The 21,135-nt window shown below is 55.4% G+C and overlaps 1 protein-coding gene across 4 annotated transcripts; it reads right to left on the minus strand.

Moving 5' to 3' along the window:
• Positions 1-4,657: 4,657 nt before the first annotated feature.
• On the minus strand, positions 4,658-19,784 carry RAB44 (RAB44, member RAS oncogene family). Of its 4 annotated transcripts, none has more exons than XM_039699415.1 (16): positions 19,336-19,784; positions 17,790-18,068; positions 17,581-17,695; positions 16,492-16,663; positions 16,089-16,232; positions 15,662-15,752; positions 15,462-15,557; positions 14,958-15,145; positions 14,546-14,594; positions 14,146-14,240; positions 8,644-13,676; positions 8,089-8,170; positions 7,645-7,759; positions 6,870-6,971; positions 5,979-6,055; positions 4,658-5,533 (listed from the first exon to the last, which is right to left on the minus strand). In XM_039699415.1, exons 2-16 carry the CDS (start codon positions 17,991-17,993, stop codon positions 5,446-5,448), a joined length of 6,651 nt encoding a protein of 2,216 aa, XP_039555349.1. In that variant the 5' UTR covers positions 17,994-18,068; positions 19,336-19,784; the 3' UTR covers positions 4,658-5,445. The 4 variants fall into 4 exon arrangements, with proteins under 4 accessions (XP_039555349.1, XP_039555352.1, XP_039555351.1 ...); XM_039699418.1 differs by having other exon boundaries at positions 8,644-9,204; positions 13,282-13,676; positions 17,790-19,784; XM_039699417.1 differs by having other exon boundaries at positions 8,644-9,204; positions 12,556-13,676; positions 17,790-19,784.
• Positions 19,785-21,135: the final 1,351 nt, after the last annotated feature.

A 21,135-nucleotide genomic window follows, 5' to 3' on the forward strand; every position in this document is an offset into this window, starting at 1 on the left:
CACGGCACGGCACGGCTCGGGGCCTGCTCACTGCCCGGGCAGCGCCGCAGCGCCCGGCGAACCAACACACCCTGGGGAACCAACACCGTCCGGGGAACCAACACCCCCCCAGGGAACCAACACCGCCCCTGGACCGGCACGTCACCCGGGGAACCAACACCGCTCGGGGAACCAACAGCGCCCGGGGAGCCAACACTGCCCAGGGAACCCTTGCACTGTCCGGGGACACCACACTGCCCAGGGAACCCAATACTGCCCGGGGAACAAAAGCAACACTGCCCGGGGAACCAACACTGCCCGGGGAACCAACAGCGCCCGGGGAGTCCCCACAGTGCCTCGGGCCCACCCTGTCACCCAGGGACCTAACAGCATTCGGAGATTCAACACTGCCCCGAGACCCAACACCGCCTCGGGACCGCCACATTGCCCGGGGACCCAACACCGCCCCGGGAGCCAACACCGCCCGGGGAACCCTTGCACTGTCCGGGGACACCACACTGCCCAGGGAACCCTTGCACTGTCCAGGGACACCACACTGCCCAGGGAACCCAATACTGCCCGGGGAACACCGCCCTGCCCGGGACCCCCCACACCGCCCGGGGCCCTCAACCCCTGGCCTGGCCCAGCCTGGGCCCCCAACACTGCCCAGGACTCCCCAACACCCTGCTCGGCCCAAAGCCTCAACACCCCCCAGGATCTCACCAACACCTGTCCCTCTGCTGTCCCAAACACCCCTCAGGACCCTCCAACACTGCCCTGGGACCACCAACACTGTTCCAGGACCCCCAGAAACCCCCAGGGACCCCAAAGTCCCGTGCCAGCCTCAGGGCCTCGCTGTGCCACAAACATCCCTCAGGATCCCCAACCACCCCGGTACCCCCGAACCACCCCGGGACCCCCGAACCACCCCGGTACCCCTGAACCAACCAGGTACCCCTGAACCACCCCGGTACCCCTGAACCACCCCGGTACCCCTGAACCACCCTGGTACCCCTGAACCACCCCGGTACCCCTGAACCACCCCGGTACCTCCCAACCACCCCAGTACCCCTGAACCACCCCGGTACCTCCCAACCACCCCAGTAACCCTGAACCACCCCAGTACCTCCCAACCACCCCGGTACCCCTGAACCACCCGGGTACCCCTGAACCACCCCGGTACCCCTGAACCACCCCGGTACCTCCCAACCACCCCAGTACCCCTGAACCACCCCGGTACCTCCCAACCACCCCAGTACCCCTGAACCACCCCGGTACCCCCCAACAGCCCCCAGCACCCACATCCCTCCCCGCTGGCACCCCCAATGTCCTCCTGAGAGTCCCTGCACACGTTTCAGCCCAGAATGTGGAGACCCCTTTGCCAGCACCCATCTCAGACCGTGATTGTCCCAAACCCAGACCAGCCTGAGCCTCCCCTGGATCATCAGAACTCTGCAGGACCCCTAAGGCCCTTCCCAGCACCCATCTGAGCCCAGACATACCTTGAGACCACCCCCAACAACTGCCTGACCCTGTCACTACACACAGACACCCCAACAGGACCTACCTGAGCCCATGAACACCTTGAGACCACCGCCAGCACCTGCCTGATCCCCCATCACTCACAGACCCCCCCAAGAAACACCCAAGCCCCCCGACCCTCACCAACACTTGAGACATCCCACACAGCACCCACATGAACGCTCAGCATCTTCCTGAGCTCGCAGCACACCCAACACCTTCCAAAACACCCAAAGTCTTTCACAGCCATGTCCCACAGCATCCCTAACATCTCCCTTCACCCCCCAGCACCCCATTAGTCCCCAGTATCACCCCACAGCCCCCCCAGACCCTCCAGCACGCCCTGGGAGACCCACTTGTCCCTGAACCGCACTTATCCCCAGCCCCATGTGGGACATGGGTTCCCATTCCCATAGGTCAAGTGATAAGCACTGAGCACACAGTTAACACCCCCCAAAAATATGTGGGAAAGCCCTACAAATTGTGGGAAAGGCTTCAAGGCTGGAGATGGGGCAAGAGAAGGTCCCTGGAGGCACCCCTGGTACGAAAAGCTTGGGAGAATGCAGGAGTGAGGCGTCTCAGCCTCACCCTAGTATCAGACATGAGCTTCAGTCCTTAACTGCAATTAAACATATTTTCAGTCAGCTCTTGATTGTGGGTGTGATGGGTGTTTTTGGTATCTCTCCAATGCATTTTTGTAGAATCCTGGAATGGTTTGGGTTGGAAGAACCTTAAAGATCATCTCATTCCTCTCCTCCTGTTCCACCAGAACAGACCAGGTCCCTTTTAGAGAAACCTTGTTTAAATTTCAGCCTTGTTTAAGTTCTCGGCCTCAACAACTTCCTGCAGCGCTGAGTTCTGCAGATGAGTTAAACATTGCAAGGAAAAGGACTTCCTCTACTCAGGTTTGGATTTCCTGCCCTGTCAATCCCAGCCCAGGGAGTGGGATTGTCTCCTCATCTCGGTTTTACTGCCTCTCCAGGGGAATGGGGTGAAATTCTGGGACACACTCCTGGGCAAAACCCAAATCCCATGGCTGGGGCACTGAAAGCTGTGGTTGAAGATTTGTTCCAACTTGTCAGAAGCTTGTGTAGGCTCTCTGCTTCCAAGGTGGATTCATCCAAGCAGGATGATGGAAAATGCCCGCTGACTTTGGGCTGGGATCCGAGATCTTCCCAATCTTGGCTTGGCTGAGGCAGCTCCTCTAATTCTTGTGGAGCGCCTTGAGGAATTTCAAACAGCTTAAAAGGAAACCACCTGATTTAAGAAAAAAAAAAGCATCCTGTGGTCCAAACAAGTATGCATTTCCCTCTTGCTATTAATATCCCAGGCCTTGATCCTCCTCCAAATACTCGTGCAGGCGTTTAATGGCTTGCAAAGGAGCGGTGCCTTTGATCCCGGAGTGGGAATGTCTGCTGGGATGTGAATTATTAAAGGTGAAAGATGCTTTCAAGTGCAACATGCTGCCCGTGTTTTCCAGTGTGATTTATTGCCTGCCCGGTGTTTCTCCCAGCCTGGCAATGAAAAATTCATTTCCAAGTTTGGCGGGGTGGTTTGGAGTGTAGTAACTCATGCTTTGGGCATAAACTCCATCCTTTTTTTTTACTAGAGATGACTTCCAGGGAAATAAGATAGATATTTCTTTCTGCCTGCTGTTCTGGGAAGGCTTTTTTTTTTCAGCTCCCACTTTGGGCCCTGTTGGAGCTCCCCGGTCCTTCCCCGCAGCAGCAACATTGCAGTGGGGAGGAATTGCTGCAGCTGCTGCCATCTAATGGGAAAATTCAGCCTCCACAGCATCAACTCCTCATTTTGGAATCAAATAAAACTGTTTCTTGCACAATCCTGCTGCCACTCGGCCAAGCAGTATCTTCCATGTGCAATCCCAGCATATTTAGGCAAAATAAAAGCTGATCTCATGGGTGGCTTTACACGGGGAAGTGTTACAGAGCCAGTAGAAAATTTTTAGGTTGATCAGACTGAAATTACGCTTCTCTTATTATGGATCAAATTTGCAAAGTACACTTGGATTTATATTATTTTTAAATAAAAGAAGAAAGAATGAAGAGGGTCCCAAACAATAAGAAAAAAGCAGTTCCAGATATCCCAAATACCAAACCCCCCCAGGCACAGCTCTGAGCTGAACCACATAAATCCTTCCTGAGGACCTGCTCCACCACTAACATAAAGAAATATGTTAAAGAGGGATGGACAGAGAATGGGAGCATTAAATATATTGCATCAAGAAAATAAAGTGTTTTAATGATGGAGCTAAAAGGAGAATGACTTGAGGTAGGCTGGGGGGAGACACAGGGGATGGAGATTTAGGGTACAGAGCTACTGGAGTGATAAATTGTGTGTGCAGGAGAAATAAATCATCCCTAAAAGACCTAGAAATTCCAGAGTCACTGCAAAGTTCAACCCTGGCTGGTGAAGCTGATATATATGAAATATATATAATTATATCTGAAATATATAGTGTTGCTAGAAGCCCAACTCCTGTTGTCACTTTATTTTGCTAAAGCACAAACTGGCTACTATTATGCTTTGCCATTATGTACATATAAATAATAATGGCAACACAAAGCAAACCCAGCTAGGCAGAATTATTTCTGCAAACTCTGCACATAAGCACAGTCTTTAAATACACCTGTTGAACTGCTGGGAATTTACATGGAACATACAAAATACTAAAATATAGGACTGGTATTCTTATTTATTTAGTCTGTATGTCTTTTTCTTCTGCAAAAATATAGTTCAATCAAGCTGTGAAAAGATTTAAAAAAAAACACCTTGAAATTGTGACGTGTTTATTTAGACTTTTCAAGCTGGGTTTAAAACCAATTCAGCACTTCACAAAGAGCAGAAGGGCAGGATGCAGCAGCTCATTCTTCTCTGCCCAGCCTGAAATTTGTTGCAGTAATCCAGAGTTCTGCTCTGGGGACAACACAATGAAAAAAATCTTTTGCAAGCATTTATCTTCTTTTTATCCTGGATATGCTCTTGGGGCTTTTGAATTTATTTTGAGCAAAATATTCAGTAGTTTCTGTCAAGTCACTGCTCACTGGCAGGATAAACCATTATTTAGTCTGTATGTCTTTTTCTTCTGCAAAAATATAGTTCAATCAAGCTGTGAAAAGATAAAAAAACCACCTTGAAATTGTGACGTGTTTATTTAGACTTTTCAAGCTGGGTTTAAAACCAATTCAGCACTTCACAAAGAGCAGAAGGGCAGGATGCAGCAGCTCATTCTTCTCTGCCCAGCCTGAAATTTGTTGCAGTAATCCAGAGTTCTGCTCTGGGGACAACACAATGAAAAAAATCTTTTGCAAGCATTTATCTTCTTTTTATCCTGGATATGCTCTTGGGGCTTTTGAATTTATTTTGAGCAAAATATTCAGTAGTTTCTGTCAAGTCACTGCTCACTGGCAGGATAAACCATGGAAGGGGAAAACTAGCTTTACCTTGTGTCATTGGAGAGATTTAAGTGCATTTAGAATATACTGAATATCTCATTGTTCCTGATCAAATCCAATCAGATTGCAAAGCCAGAGGAGAAGTCCCCACAGCCTAGAGCACCAACAGCACTAAACCCCCTTGGTTTATACACTTGGATGGCTTCAGGTTTTTATTTCTTCTCTCCCAAGGCTTGGGGTTACTCCCTGCTGCTTCCAGTATCATGCAGCATCTCAGACCCAGCTGGGTTCCTTTTCTGCCTCTTTTCTTGGCCTGTTTTTGGTCTCCAAAAGAAAGTGGTAAAGTTCCCTGAGAAGTATTTTGGAGGGCTGGTGGAATGGCAGGGGGTCTCCCACAGCAGCTTTTGCTCTCAGCATCCAAGGAAGATCAGGCAAGGAAGACACACAGGAAAAGAGAAGGTGTCCAAGGACTATTTTTAGGCTTTTCTGGCTGTTGGTGCAGTTTCAGATCAGTGTGTGGGGTGGCTGTCCATCACCAGCAGCAGCCCTTTTTCTTCTCAGGTGCCTTTGGTACTTCTTCTGCCTTATTTTTCAATTCATCTTCACGAACTTTGAGCAACCTGGGAGAAAAGGAAGCAAAATAGCTGGGTATTTCCCACAAATTTTGTATTGCTGTGCTGTTTGTTTCGACAAGCCTTGGTACAAGAGGCTCAGCAGGGCTGAAAGGAGTCAGGATCCTTCCAGTTCCACATGATCCGAGAGCTGTGGATGCTACTAAAAATTCCAGCCTAAATCAAATCACAGACAGAACTTGTTTCAGTCAAGCCAGGGTGAAATCAGCAGCATCCCCAAAAGGGTTTTATTCACCTCCTTGCAATGCTGGTTATTCAGGAGACAAGTTAGGGCAGTGCTAAATGCTCATCCAAGCATGAGCTTCCTGAGTTTTCCCTGACATTTGGGCATGGAGCCTCTGGTGATGTGACATCCAGTATTTGGAGTCAAAAAAAGCAGGGAGGAAGCCTATTGAATTGAGGACAGGTGGAAAAATCCAAGCACATGGCTCACCTGGTGAAGCTGACCATGGACTCAAAGATGTTGTGGCCCGAGGCAGCGCTGCACTCATAAAACATGAGCTGGTGCTCCTGGAAAACACAAACCCCGAGTAGAAATGTAATGTTCTTGCACTGGAATAGTTTAATGTGGGAATAAATAGCCATGGGACAGTCCCAGTCAAGGGGAAACAGGGGGAAATCAAGGAAACAAATAACTCAATATCTTATTTACTGGAACATGAAGGTGAAATCCAGATTTTCTGCTTGCTATGACACCAGCTTGTAATACCAAGGAAAAGGATGACTGCAGACAGAAGAATTTGTGAGGCCTTCTGGTCATGGGAGCAAACACAGAGAGAGGATAAGTAGATGTTCCCAACTCTTTTGCTCCCTACCAGTGTGGGAAAATAAGCATCCATTCCTCATCTCCATTAGCAAAACTGGTCCATGGATCCTGGCCCAAATCCCATAAGGTTTAAAATTAAGTCAGTAAAGGTGAGATTCTTCTCATTCTCCTCATCTAATTTGTATTAGCCATCTATATGTGAAGAGATTACTCAAACTTTGATCATTTCAGGATCTTTAATCCGGGATAATGCTCAGTGGGTTTATTATTTTTATGATGCTGGGAAGATACTCAACACTTCACAGCAAAAATAAGTAGAGCTGAAAATGTTTTAATTTACAAATCCAATTCCATAAACCAATTTACTGGGATGGTGCTGAGGCAAAATTAAAGAGACAAAGGGAAAGCAAGGCAGGGAATGGTGAGAGTTGGATTCAGAGAACATTTTAATTTATGAGGGGTAAATTAAGGGCTTTCCCCTTTCTCAGCTCTTGGGGTTGGTGGTGTTGATCCTTAGCTGTCCCTGCCTCGTTTGGGTAGCTGTGCTTCACCACCTACCTTGGCCAGGCATTCACCCTCCTTTGTGGGGACCTGTCTCTGGGCAGCACAGTCGGTTTTGTTCCCAAGAAGCAGAACAGCAACTCCATCCTCTGCCCCTTCCTGAGTGAGCAAGAAGGGAAGATCAGAACAGCTTCAACATCTTCCTTGAATCCCAGCTGGCCACACTGTCTACACATATCCTGGAATACCATGACTGACACACACAGATTTGGGCTAACAAGAAAACTTTAAATTATTGAATAAGTTCAACAGCATTTAAGATTTTTTTTCCCTTAAATCATTTGCCTGTGTTATTAACATGACAGAGCACTGGATGAGTTACACTTGTAAGGGATTCACTTTGTGCTCAACTGCAGCAGCCCTCTGAAGGTGCTCTGGCTGGGATTTACTGGCACCAAATGAGGCAACATCCTATTTTATTTCAGCATTTTTAAACACTGGCTTTGCGTCAACTGGAAATCTCTGAAAATAAGTTTTTAATAGGCCTTGAATAACCTCCCATTCCCTAGGACTCAAAGTGGATTATTCTTGATGTAAACACAATGCTTTCCATTCCTTTGCACTAGTTTTTAATTGTTTAAGAGTTGATCATTACTCTACTGGTTCTATCAACAAATTACCCAGTGAAATACTGCCAGCGTGTGAAAATCATTTGTATCTGCCTTAAATCCTCCTCGGAAAAAAAATCATTTTATAATGAAAGTAATGCAGAATAGCCTTTCCCAAGGGCTTGGCCACTCCTGTCAGCCCCAGGACTCGGGACCGCGCCCACCTGGATGCAGCTGAGCCAGTAGCGCACGTCGGAGAAGGAGTGCTGGGAGGTGATGTCGTACATCAGCACCACCCCGTCCGCCTTCCGGAAGAACTGCTTGGTCATGCTGCGGTACCTGCGGGCAGTTTGGGTGATCACCAGGACGGCCTAAGGAGGTTCTGCCTAGGAGTGATGGGAAATCCTAGTGGAAAAGGTGGGAATGCACGTCTACAAAATAGGCAGCCCCCAGATTTGGCTCCTGTCCTGATGGCGGGGGCCACGGGCACAGCCTGAGTGCCAGTTTTATCTTAATTACTTCCTTTATTGTGCTTTATCAGATCACATACTGTACAGAGTCCCTCCTTGAGCAATCTCACCTTTGCTTAGCAAAGCAAAGGGTATCAATTGCCCCTAAACTACAGGGAAAAACCCCAGGTTGTGTCCTTAAGCAGCACAGCACCTCACCTTTCCTGACCAGCTGAGTCCCACAGGCGGAGAGCAAAGCGCCTGTTATCCACAACGAGGTTTTTGATCTGGTAATCCAGTCCTGGAAGACACAAAAGAGGATATTTTGATACTGTAGAGCTCTGCCGTGTGACAGAAGATGGATGGAGAAGAAATGTGGTGCAGGGTGGTGTGAGGCTGCAGCTCCAGGGGTTGGTCCCAAGTGAATCTCTGGCTTTTAGATGTTTAATCACTGGATTTTGGGAAGGTCTCTCATCTCATGATGAATAAAACCAGGCTGGTGAAGAAAGGAGAATGGAGCTGAAAGGCAAAGCAGAGAGGAAAGCACTGGGCCACTGTTGCTAGGAAGGACAAGGAGGAGCAGCATTTCCTGCCCATGAGCACCCAGGCGTGGGCACTTGGTGGTTCTGCTTGGCCCCTGGGGACTGGTTGTACAACACGCTTGGTGTGAGCTGTAACAGGCTGTGGGGACCTCCAGCAGCTTGTGGGGTGGAGGAAGGGGAACTGCAGCTGTGATCTAAGGCAGTGCTTGGAGAGGGGCTGGGGGAGACCTACCCACTGTGGCCGTGAGGTGGGGGTTGAAGGTGTCGGCGTGCAAACGGTACAGGAAGGACGTTTTGCCCACGTGGGAGTCCCCAACGAACAGCACGTTGTAGAGGTGGTCTGGGTCCAGAGGATCTTTAGGATAACTCTGTGGGGCAGCTCCTGTGCCACCTGCAGTCACAGCCCCTGGCTCTCCTGAGCTGGGCTCACCTTCCTGGCTCATCTTCTGACCAAACTCTTGCATCTTCTCTCGTTGACCAACGCTGCGGTCTTTGCTCTGTTCTCCCAAGAGCTGCCTTTGCCCCAGTGAGTTTTCTCTGAGGACCACCCCCAGCTGATCACTCCCAGTATCTCCAGGTTGCACTGCCTTGTGCAGTGTTGATGCTGGTGGCACCTCTTGCTTCGGATGCTCAGCAGGTCCAGCAGCCGTGTGCTTGGGTTCCATCGTGGGTGGTGTCTTCCCCTCTGGCTGTTGGGCCACCATGTGAAGCCTCCCCTCATGTCCCTGTGCTGAAACCTGCTCCTGAAGCTCCCTTTGGGCTGCCTGTCCTGGAGCACAAAGCCGCCACACATCTGGAATGAGAACATCCTCCTGCATCATCGTTTCCAGCTGTAGGGAGCTGAGTTGTGACAGCATCTCGGAGACCAGGGAGGCCAAATCAGCATCATCATGGCCCTGGTTTAGTCCTAGACCCTGAGTTCTCACTCCATTCCTCACCCCTGCCTCCAGCCTCTCTCCCTGTGCCACTTCCAGACCGTGAGCTCCATCCAGAGGCTTCCCCTCTGCAGGAGCCCTCTCTCCCTGCAGTAATTCCTGTGCCTCCAGAATCTGCCCCTCAGGACCAAGGCATGCTCCCAGCTCTGCTTCCAGACCAGAGCCCTCTGCAGCAGGGGCAGGCTCAGGACAAAAGGCAACCTCAGCTGCAGGGAGCACATCTGCAGCAGCAGCTCCTTCCCACGGGTTTGCAGTGGGAGATGCACCCAGAACTGCCTCCAAACCTAGAGTCAGGCTCTGCTCCCCTTCCCACAACCCAGCTACACCCAGAGGTGTCAGATCTGCCCCTGTGCTCCCTCCTGAGCCTGATTTGGGAATCTGCTGATGTGTGAAGAGTTGCACAGCAGCATCATTGCTCTGGGCCTCCAGTGTGTGCAGCCTTTCAGCCTCTGGCTGTGTTCCTGCACCAGCCCCCTCTCCCTGTCGGCCTCGTGCTCCTTCTGGAGCAAGCACAGACTCCTGTGGCAGCCCATTCTCAACCTGCACTTGTGCCCCATCCTCCTCATTGTGAAGAGCTCTTCCCCACTCCCCTTCCCATGAAGACCCTGGGCTGAGACCCTCTGACAGCTGCAGATCTGCCTGGGCATCCTCTGCCTCCCCTTCCACCAATTCTGCTTTATCCCCCTGATCCAGGGGCTGCACCTCTGGATCCACACTCCCTCCCTGCTCTGTGCCTGAGGATCCAGCCTCACCCAAGGGCTGCAGATCTGCCCCTGTGCTCCCTCCCGGGCTCAGTCTGAGCTCATCCCCCTCTGCAACCAGGTGCACATTGGCACCAGTGCTCTGACCCCCTATTGTATGCAAGCTTTCAGCCTCTTCCTGTGCTTGCATGTCTTCATCAGCCTCCCCTCCTTGCTCGACTCCTGATCTGTGCAGATCAAGCTCAGGCTCGTGTGGCAGCTCATCCTCACCCTGTCCTTGTGCCCCATCCTCCTCCTCCATCTGAACATTTGTTCCAATTTCTTCTCCCCATGAAGACCCTGAGCTGAGACCCTCTGACAGCTGCAGATCTGCCTGGGCATCCTCTGCCTCCCCTTCCACCAACGCTGCTTTATCCCCCTGATCCAGGAGTTGCACCTCTGGATACACACTCCCTGCCTCCTCTGTGCCTGAGCATCCAGCCTCTCCCAAGGGCTGCAGATCTGCCCCTGTGCTCCCTCCCGGGCTCAGTCTGAGCTCATCCATCTCTGCAATCACCTGCACATTGGCACCAGTGCTCTGCGCCTCAATACAATGCAAGCTTTCAGCCTCTTCCTGTGCTTGCATGTCTTCACCAGCTCCTTCACCTTGCTCGACTCCTGATCTGTGCAGATCAAGCTCAGGCTCGTGTGGCAGCTCATCCTCACCCTGTCCTTGTGCGCCATCCTCCTCCTCCTCCAGCTGAACAGCTCTTTCACCATCCCCTCCCCATGGAGCTTCTGGGCTGGCACCCTCATGGAACATCATATCTTCCTGAGCATCCTCTGCTTTCCTTTCCAAAATGTCTTCTTTATCCTCCTGATCCAAGGGCTGCACCTCTGGATCCAGTCTCCCTCCCTGCTCTGTCCCTGAAGATCCAGCCTCACCCAGGGGCTGCAGATCTGCCTCTGTGCTCCCTCCCGGGGTCAGTCTGAGCTCATCCCCCTCTGCAACCAGCTGCACATTGGCACCACTGCTCTGGGCCTCAGCAGTGTTCAGGCTGTCAGCCTCTGCCCCTGGTTGTAGCCCTGCACCAGGCCCCTCTCCCTGACCCAAGGTCACCCCACTGGGATGAGGCACTGGCTCGTGTGGCAGCCCGTGCTCACCCTGTCCTTGTGCCCCATCCTCTTCCTCCTCCAGCTGAACAGCGACTCCTTTCTCCCTTCCCCACGGGGTTTCTGGGCTGAGATTCACACACAGCTGCAGATCTGCCTGGGCATCCCCTACTTCCATTTCCAAAATGTCCTCTTTATTCACCTGATCCAGGGGCTGCACCTCTGGATCCACACTCCCTCCCTGCTCTGTCCCTGAGGATCCAGCCTCTCCCACGGGCTGCAGATCTGCCCCTGTGCTCCCTCCTGGGCTCAGTCTGAGCTCATCCCCCTCTGCAATCAGCTGCACATTGGCACCAGTGCTCTGACCCCCTATTGTATGCAAGCTTTCAGCCTCTTCCTGTGCTTGCATGTCTTCACCAGCTCCTTCACCTTGCTTGACTCCTGATCTGTGCACATCAAGCTCAGGCTCGTGTGGCAGCTCATCCTCACCCTGTCCTTGTGCCCCATTGTCCTCCTCCAGCTGAACAGCTCTTTCACCATCCCCTCCCCATGGAGCCCCTGGGCTGGCAACCTCATGGAACATCATATCTTCCTGGGCATCCTCTGCCTTCCTTTCCACCAACTCTTCTTTATCCCCCTGATCCAAGGGCTGCACCTCTGGATCCAATCTCCCTCTCTGCTCTGTCCTTGAGGATCCAGCCTCACCCAAGGGCTGCAGATCTGCCCCTGTGCTCCCTCCCGGGCTCAGTCTGAGCTCATCCCCCTCTGCAGTCAGCTGCACATTGGCACCACTGCTCTGGGCCTCAGCAGTGTCCAGGCTGTCAGCCTCTGCCCCTGGTTGTAGCCCTGCACCAGGCCCCTCTCCCTGACCCAAGGTCACCCCACTGGGATGAGGCACTGGCTCGTGTGGCAGCCCATGATCACCCTGTCCTTGTGCCCCATCCTCTTCCTCATTCTCTTGGAGCTGAACAGCTCTTTCCTCCTTCCCTCTCTGGGGGATTTCTGGGCTGACATCTCCAGAGAGCTGCAGATCTGCCTCCACCAGTGCCTGAGACATACCTGGGAACTGCCCACATAAGTCTGGGCTGCCCACAGGTGTTTCTGCAGGGGAAGGACCCTCACTCTGCACTGCAGCAGCCCCCATTTCTTCTCCCAGCCCCACCTCTGGCTTCTCCTTCTCTGGTTGCACACCTGGATCCACATCCCCTCCCTGCTGTGTCCCTGGGGATCCAGCCTCACTCCAGACCTGCAGATCTGCCTCCACCTCTGCCAGCAGCTCCATGTTGGTGCTGCTGGGGGCCTCCACCAGCTCCAGTTCTGTTCCCCCTCCTCCCTGCCCGTGGGTGGGTGGCACAGCCGCTGCCAGTGCCTCCAGAGTGCTCCCTCTCCACCCTGCACCTCCCCTGGCACACTCACCCTGCAGCTGCTGCTCTGCCTCCCTGGGCTCTGCTTCCTCCACCTCCTCTTCCTCGCCCCCGGCTCTGCTGCTCCCTGCACGCTCAGCTCGGGCTGGCAGCACCTCCAGCACTTTGGAGTCCATGGTTTCTCCCTGGGGCTGCATCTCCGTCCTGGCACGCTCCTCGTCCAGCACTCCTGGGCCAGGAGCCACTGGGACACCACCCCCATGGGCTGCTTCCACTTGTGCCTCCCCCCTGGATGGTGGCTGTGGCTCCAGGTGCTCTCCCAGCTCAGTTTCCAGTGTCCCAGGGAGCCCTGATGCAGGGTCAGCCTGTTCCTGCAGCTCCGTGCCCGGGGCCTGCACACCCAGCGCCCTGCCTGGCTGCTGCTCATCCATGGCAGGGCACTGTCCCACTGCTACACCTTCCTGCCCAGCCTCAGGTGGCCCCAGACCTGCCTCCAAATTTTCTCTCTGGCTTATCTCCACTTCCTCAGCTTCTCCCAGGAGCTGTGGTTTTGCCCAAGCTGTTGTTTCCTGCAGCCACCCTGCTCCTTCCACCTCCATCAACACCTGTTCTCCTGCCTCCACGCTGTCTCCCAGATGTTCAGCCACATTCAGCACCATCTCCTCCACACCAGCACCCCTTTCTTGCTGGAATAACATCCTCTGTGCCTCCCCTGGGCTCTCTGCCTGCTCTGCCCCTGGCTCCTGAGCCATGCAGTGCCCAGCTCCTGCGGACGCACCAGCCTGTGTCACATCTGGAGCACGAAGCTCAGCTGTGCCTGGCCCCTCCTGCAGGTCTCCTTCCAGCAGCTCATGATGGACGTGGCCGGGGAGGGTCTCCTGCATGACCCCAGGGGTTGTTTCATGGGCTGTTGCTGCCTCTGGCCCCGTTTGGGGCTCAGCATTGTCCCAGGGGTGACGGGCAGTGTCTGCCAGGGCAGTGTCTGCACCCACTGCCTGTGCCTTCAGATGTTTGCTCAGAGCTGCTATTGCATCATTCATCTCTCTTAGCAAAGAGCTTTGGTCAGAGACACCTTCTTCTTTCAAAGGTTCTGGGAAGGGGTCCTCTTCTGCAGAGCTTGCTTTCCGTGGAGCTCCTGAAAGGTTTGTTTCTGCTGGCAGCATTTCCCAAACCCTGGAAAGGGCAGAAAATGGGGGCAATGAACCAGCTCCCAGGTCAGACTCCAGCTCCCTCCCATCTCCAGTCAGTCCCAGAGGGTCTCTGATCTACATCTTCACCCCATGCCTCTCCAAACCTGATTTTATTTCCCCCCATTGCACTTGGAGTTCACACAGGCAGCAATGGGGGCAGGGGAAAGGGGGATGCACACACAGGCAGCCAGACCCAGGGCTGCATCCTGGCCCCTTCCCAGTACCCATACTGACTTTATCAGACAGGAAAAGACAATGCTCAGCCACGTACAGCCAGTTCCTGAGCCAAGGGAGTGATGAGCTGGGATAAGAAAAATGAGCTCCAGGGTGAGAGATGAGTGGGTGGGAGAGGAGTGCTAAAAGGACAAAATATCACCCTGGGAAAGGTGGAGGGAGGGCCTGAGGCTCAGCCCCAGCTCGCAGACCCCAGGGGCACACAGGGGACCCCTTACACTTGGTGGGTGCTCTTGGCTTTGCTCTCGCTGCTCTGGGATCCCAGCCTGATCCGCATCTCGGAGCGGAACTTCTCGCTCGTCCCAGGACTCAGCTGCAGGAGACAGGGTGGGAAGAGGACAGAAAAAACCACTTGGTCAGGGAGAATATCCACCTGAAATGATGTGGATTTCTCCAGCAGGTATCCAGCTGTACCCACACAAAATCTTGGGGGTACCAGAAGTAAGGTGGTGCAACCCCCTCCCTTCCCAAACATCTGCACCAGCCCCATTTGAGAGATTTTAGGGGAAGGCAGTGCTGCAGGAGCACCCTGTGCTCTGGAGCTCCTCAGCAGTCCCATACAAAACAGCACGAGGCCCTGGGCCCCCTGTGCTGTCCCCACACACCCAGCTGAAGTACCTGTGGGGACATTGGCACCTCGATGGGTAACTCTGCTACCACTCTGTCCCTGCAAACACAGAGCACAAGGGTCAAAACAGGAACTCCATCCTCTCCATCACACCCACCCAGCCACCAGGGCTGTCAGGGTAGTGACAGGACAGGTCAGCAAAACCCACAATCCTTGGATCAGTCCTATTGAGCCCTCCTGGATGAAGGACACCCTCTCTGGCACTGCCCTCCAGGCACACATTCAGTGCATGGTGCTGGTAGTCCTGTTTTTTCCTCTGATGCTTTGCACACCAAGCCATGATTAACCTGCACCATGGGCAGCACTGGAGCACTGTGATGGCTGAGGCCCATCCAACTCATTTCAGGAAGAAATTATGCCTGTGGGGACACACGAGTGACACGCGGTCACTCAGCTACTCACCTGGGCTCCCCCATGTGCTCCCAAGCCACTGTAGCCCTCATTGTCCTCAGGTGGCCCTGGGTCTGCTGCAGCTGCTGGTGCAGGTGCTGCAGCTGCTGCTGCAGGGCCTGGTTGCTCTGCTCCAGCTGCTGGTTTTCCGTGCTGGTGATCTGCTGGGAGCTCTGGAGGCTGTGGCAGCGCTGCTCCAGCTGTGGGGTGGCAACCGGGACACTCAGAGCCAAAAATCCCCACGCAAAAGAATTCATAACCACCTCTTCTAGACCTGGGGCTGAATTTCACACACCCCCCTCCCCGAGGATGGTGGGTTGGAAACTCAACTTGTGTGCTCTGGGGATGGAGGGGAGGGCAGGGATGGGGGTGGCAAACGCGGTGTAGAGGGTCCTGTGTGACAACCTGCAGCAAGGGCTGCTGGGGACACACCGAGATGGGCTGTGCAGCACCCTGGGGGTGTTCCAGCACAGCCCAGAGACCCCTGACCCACAAAGGGGCTCGGGGCCAGCCCACCTCCATCTGCGCCGTGACCAAGCGCTGCACCTCCCGCTCGCTGGCATCCAGCGCCCGCTGCAGCTCCTCGCCCTGCTGCTGGCTCCGGGCCCTGCTCTGGGTGGCACAAGGACACTGGCACCCGCTCACCCAGCGGCAGCTGCCCGGGGGTTTGGGGTGCTGGGTGCCCCAGCAAGGGGACAGCAGGGGCTGGGACCCACCTGCTGCCGCAGCCGCTGCTGCTCCTGCTGGATCTGCTGCTCCAGGGCCTCGCAGAGCTGCTGCACGTCCTTGTCGTGCTCGGCCACACACCTGTGGCGACAGCGGGGCCGGGGAGGGCTGTGAGGCCCCGCTCCGGGGCTGCGGGCCCTGGGCCCCACACAGCGCCCCGGGAGCCTCGGCTGCGGCTGGGCTTGCCCGAGGGCCACCCGGCACCGATGAGTCCGGCAGCCCGAGTCCCTTTTGTCATCCCTTCCGTGACTGTAGAGGGAGCCCGACCCCAAACATTGGCCAGACCTCTGCTCCGGCCGCTGGTGGGTGTGCTGAAGCGCCCAGGTTTCCCCACACGGCTGGAGTGGCCCTCCAGGGCCCCATCCCTGTCCCCACCCCTCCTGTCCCATCCCTGTGCCCTATCCTGGGGGGACTCACTTGTTCAGAGTCAGCTCCAAAGCCTCCTTCTCGCTCCTGGCTTCTTGGATGCGCTGCCTCATCCTGGCCATGAAGCCCTCCAGGCTGTCCAGCAGCTGGGGCTCGTCCTGCCGGAGCTTCACCCAGAGCTGCCAGATCTCCTGTCTGCAGGGAGAAGGGTGTTTTGGGGTGAGCACCCCACAGAAGCCCCAAAGCCAGGCCAGCTGAGCCACTTAACTCACACTTTTTGAGGCGTGTGAGGGCAGATGAGCTCTGGGGTCGCTGTGGCCCTGCTCCTGTGCTCAGGCCAAAGGCACCTCCACGGCATTTCTGAGCTCCCTGCCTGTGTGGCGGTCTCCTCCCCAAGCCTTTCCCCCTCTATCCATCCTGCAGGACACCCATGGGTGCCAAGCAGGGCACTTACTCTTCAGAGGGGTTGCCTGTGCCCAGCTGCTCCATGAAGGCAGCGAAGTGCCTGCGCTCCTCGCTGTCCCCCCCTGCCAGCACCGTGCCGGGCAGCACCAGCCGCACCCTCCGGGACGCCGTCTTCCTCCGCCGGTGCTCCCTGGCAGCGTTTTGGGAGCTCAGGAACTGCCCTGCCGACAGATATCCCAAACCCTCAGTGCCCAGCAGGGCAACGGCAAAGCCCAAACCCCAACACTTCCCCCTCCATGGCTTCAAGACAGCAGTTCAGCACAGCAGGACCCTGCTCTAGGTGAGCCAGGAGCTGAGAGTCGGTCATGGAGACGATTCACCCTGTGCCACACAGAAGGCAGCACCTCACATCCCCCAGGAGAGCCCTGGGACCGTGTCCAGGACCAGCCCAGGCTGCACTTACGGAGCCCAGCTGTGAACTCCTCTGTGCCCAAGCGCCCAGTGCCAGCGGCATCCAGCCCATCGAACACAAGCTCCAGCTCCTCCCTGCTGCACGGCAAACCTTCCTCCTGCAGCTTCTAAAACCAAATCAAATCAGGGTAAAACCCACCCGTCACACCATCCCCAGTGACCCCGGCAGTGCTGGAGCCCAGGGCACAGCCCCATCCTCACCTGCATGTCCGAGCGGGTGACGACTGCCACCTGCCCTGTGTCCCTGTCACTGAGCAGGTGCTGCACCCTCTGCACTATTTCGGATGCCCATGGTGGCTCCTCGCTGGGCCCAGGTGCTGGGGCCTGCCCGGGGCCCTCCTGCAGCTGCTTGCGCCGGCTGGAGCCCAAGCCCGTCTTCCTCCGCCGGTGCTCCCTGGCAGTATTTTGGGAGCTCAGGAACTGCCCTGCCGACAGATATCCCAAACCCTCAGTGCCCAGCAGGGCAACGGCAAAGCCCAAACCCCAACACTTCCCCCTCCATGGCTTCAAGACAGCAGTTCAGCACAGCAGGACCCTGCTCTAGGTGAGCCAGGAGCTGAGAGTCGGTCATGGAGACGATTCACCCTGTGCCACACAGAAGGCAGCACCTCACATCCCCCAGGAGAGCCCTGGGACCGTGTCCAGGACCAGCCCAGGCTGCACTTACGGAGCCCAGCTGTGAACTCCTCTGTGCCCAAGCGCCCAGTGCCAGCGGCATCCAGCCCATCGAACACAAGCTCCAGCTCCTCCCTGCTGCACGGCAAACCTTCCTCCTGCAGCTTCTAAAACCAAATCAAATCAGGGTAAAACCCACCCGTCACACCATCCCCAGTGACCCCGGCAGTGCTGGAGCCCAGGGCACAGCCCCATCCTCACCTGCATGTCCGAGCGGGTGACGACTGCCGCCTGCCCTGTGTCCCTGTCACTGAGCAGGTGCTGCTCCCTCTGCACTATTTCGGATGCCCATGGTGGCTCCTCGCTGGGCCCAGGTGCTGGGGCCTGCCCGGGGCCCTCCTGCAGCTGCTTGCGCCGGCTGGAGCCCAAGCGCCGGCCCTTGGTGCCCGCCCGGCGCTCGGACATGGCCTGGCCTGGCCTGGCCTGGCCTGGAGGGGACACTCGGCCTGCCCTGCCCTCACTGGACACCTTTCCTCCAGCCTGGTGGGCGACAGCAGAGAGGGAACAAGCTGGAAACTAATTTTGCTGCTCCTAAGGGCCCAAACCCTGATTGCTGAGGAGGGTTTGGTAAGAGGAAGGGAAGGAAGGCCTTATCTCCGATTGCACGGCACAAAGGGAGCCTGGATCTGCAGCAGCAACAGCTGCTCCTGCCAGCCATCCCAGGGGCTCCCAGCCCAGCTCCCACCTGCTGAGCACCCATCCCAAATTTTCCCATACTCTTCCCCAGCTGTGGAGGATGCACAGGGCACCAGCAAGGAGGTGACACAGCCAGGAGGTGACAGCAGCAAAGGACCAGCCGAGGCGATGCTGGAGGTCTGAGCAGGACGTGCTGGTTCCCCCTGCCTTCTCAGAGCTTAGCAGCACCTTTTAAAATTCCTCCCCCGGTTTTCACAGCTGTGAGTCACCTCGGGCAGAGGGCAGGAGCCCTCGGCAGGTTTCCATCACGCTGCTGCTCGCCCAGGCTTGTGGGGCCTGAGCTGGGGACCCCAGTGCCCTGTCCCCAGGCTGGGTGGGTGGCCGTGTCACCAACAGCCACCATGCCATCCCCGAGAGGGGCTGTTCTTTGTGTGGCAAAGCTGAAACTGCGAGGGAAGGAAACCACAGCCATGGCGAGCGGTGACGCAGAGCTGGGGCCGTGCTCCACTCCCAGCCTGGGGGGACAGCAGCTCCTCCAGCCCTCTGCCCCCTTCCTTTGCCACGAGAAACAGATCCTGCCAAATCCCAGTGTGATCAGAAATGGGAACAGGGCCCAAAACCTGCCCCTTAAAGCAAGAGGGTCTTGTGGAGTTGCTGGAGTTCCACAGGACCAGGAACAGCCTTGTCCCAGCCTCTAAGACAGCAGAAGTGGGAGCTCTGGGGAGCAGGGGGTGTTTAGGGCATGGAGAAGCCCCTGGTTCCTGTTCCAGCTCCAGGACAGGTGAGCTGAGCCCACAGCATGATGGAGGCTCTGAGCGAGCAGGGAGAGAGATGGGATGGGATGGGATGGGATGGGATGGGATGGGATGGGAATTGTGCCCCTCCCAGCCAAGCAGGGTCCCTCATGGCATCACCAGCTCCCAGTGTCCTGCCTCCCCCACAGCACCCTGCTCTGCTCCCAGCCCTCAGAAAGGAGCCCTCAGCCACAGTCCCTCACATGCATCAGGAAAAAGCCCCCTTGGATCACCAACAGCAAGAAAAAACCCTTATTTCCCCCACTTTTCAGTTTTTAAGGTGATGCCCGAGCCACCCCCAGAGCAGCAGAACTTACCCTCCCCACGAGGGACCCTCGGTGTGGGGCAGAGGGGGCCAAGGGCTCCCCAGCTCAGAGGGACGGAGCTGCCCCCGCTCTCATCTCTCTTACTCAAGGCACCTTCCGTTCTGGGGTGACACCAACTGCCGGTGCTCACACATTTCCTGTTTGCTGCCTTGCAAGTGGCGTGTGGGAAGGACCCATCCAGAGGGCCACGGAGTCCCCAGAGTCCCCAGGTCCCAAGGCAGCTCTGCAAAGGCACTGCCAGTGCCATCAGGAAGGCAGCAAAGTCCCTGTCCTTTCCTGGTTTGCAATGTCTGGGGCTGGGCAGTGTTTGGAGTTGGAGGAAGAACACCAGACAAACAGCAATTGTTATTTTAAGGCTCCAAATAACCCAAAATACAAAATTATCTATAGCCCTTGGATTATAACATCCCACCAAAGACAGAACAGCTTGAAAATCCCCTCTGTAGAGGCTCTTTGGCCCCAGAATTTGAAGATGTGCCCCCTGTACTGTACTCTGATGGGTTTTTTTTTAAAGCTCCTGCCTAAATTATAAACTTGCCTTTAAACCCACTGGTTGCCCATGGGCTGCAGCCTCTCTGCTTCATGAGACACATGAGTCAGATGGACCACAGGCGTTTTCCCTGCTCTTTAACTGCAAAACATGAAGAAAACTCAGGCAGGATAACAGAAACACTGTTATCTCTAGGGCATAACTTGAACACAGCAGATCTGAGCCCAGGCTCCCAGGACAGGAGCTGTGGGCTGGCAGCGGATGCCCCAACTCTCTCTGCCCATCCAAACTGGTGAAATCCCTCACTGGGAACCAGCCACCCCCTGCTCATTTGCTGTTTAACCTAAAGGAGCAGCAGCCAGCTCAGGTCCCTCTGCTCCATCAGGGCCAGCTGAAGCTCAGCTGGTTCTTCTGCACACCCTGGGCAAAGCTGGGGCTGCTTACCCCAAACTGAAGCATCCCCTCGGTCAGGCTGGGGGGCTCAGTGTGTCCTCTCACCCTCCAACCCTCTGCACTGTTTGCTGCTGCACAGAGAAGGCTGCATTTTGGTTTTCCCCAAGGATTTGAGGAGAAAATTTTTCCTTTTGAATGGAAAACCCTGAATATCCCTGGGATAGCTCAATTTGTGCCCTCTGCCCAGCAAGGCTCTGGCATCGTGCTTCCAGCAGATCAGCAGATGTCACCAGAGGGCACAGCCCGGGACAGAGGGCATGACCCAACCCCGAGGAGATGCTGGAAGGTGCCAGTGAAAGGGGATTGAATGTGGACAAGGGAAGGGAAGCACCTGACCCTCCTCCTGTGGGGGTTTGACCCTCAGCATCCCTGCTCTGTGTGAGGCCAGGCTGGGGTGGGAGCAGCAAAACACAGCCTGGGCTGAGAGTGGGAGGTTTCCATCCATGCCCCAGCTGCTGGGAGCCCATCTCTGATTTCTGTCCCAAAGCTGAGGGGACACAGTCCTGGAGTGTCCCAGGGACAGAGCTCAAGCCCTGGTGCCCAGCACAGGCAGACCCTGGCTGTCCCCAGAGCCACAACCACAGACAAGGGGGTTTCACTGCTTTATTTCTCATTTCCTTCATTGTTACTGCTCCTGGCAAACGGGAGGTGACAGCAGAGGGGAGCTCCTGGCAGCAGCCAGGGGGGGTTTGGAAGGACTGACGTAAGATTACAGGGGCTAAATCTGTAGGGTTTGACTCAGCAGCAGCTCAAAGGCTGAGTGTGTGTCAAGGGCCATGGGCCTGCACGGGTGTCATGCCTCACTCCAGGGACAGCAAATGCTTTAGGGATCCTCAGCTGAACAATGA

Source organism: Passer montanus, unplaced genomic scaffold, assembly GCF_014805655.1.
Source record: "Passer montanus isolate IOZ18808 unplaced genomic scaffold, ASM1480565v1 scaffold132, whole genome shotgun sequence".
NCBI lineage: Eukaryota > Metazoa > Chordata > Aves > Passeriformes > Passeridae > Passer > Passer montanus.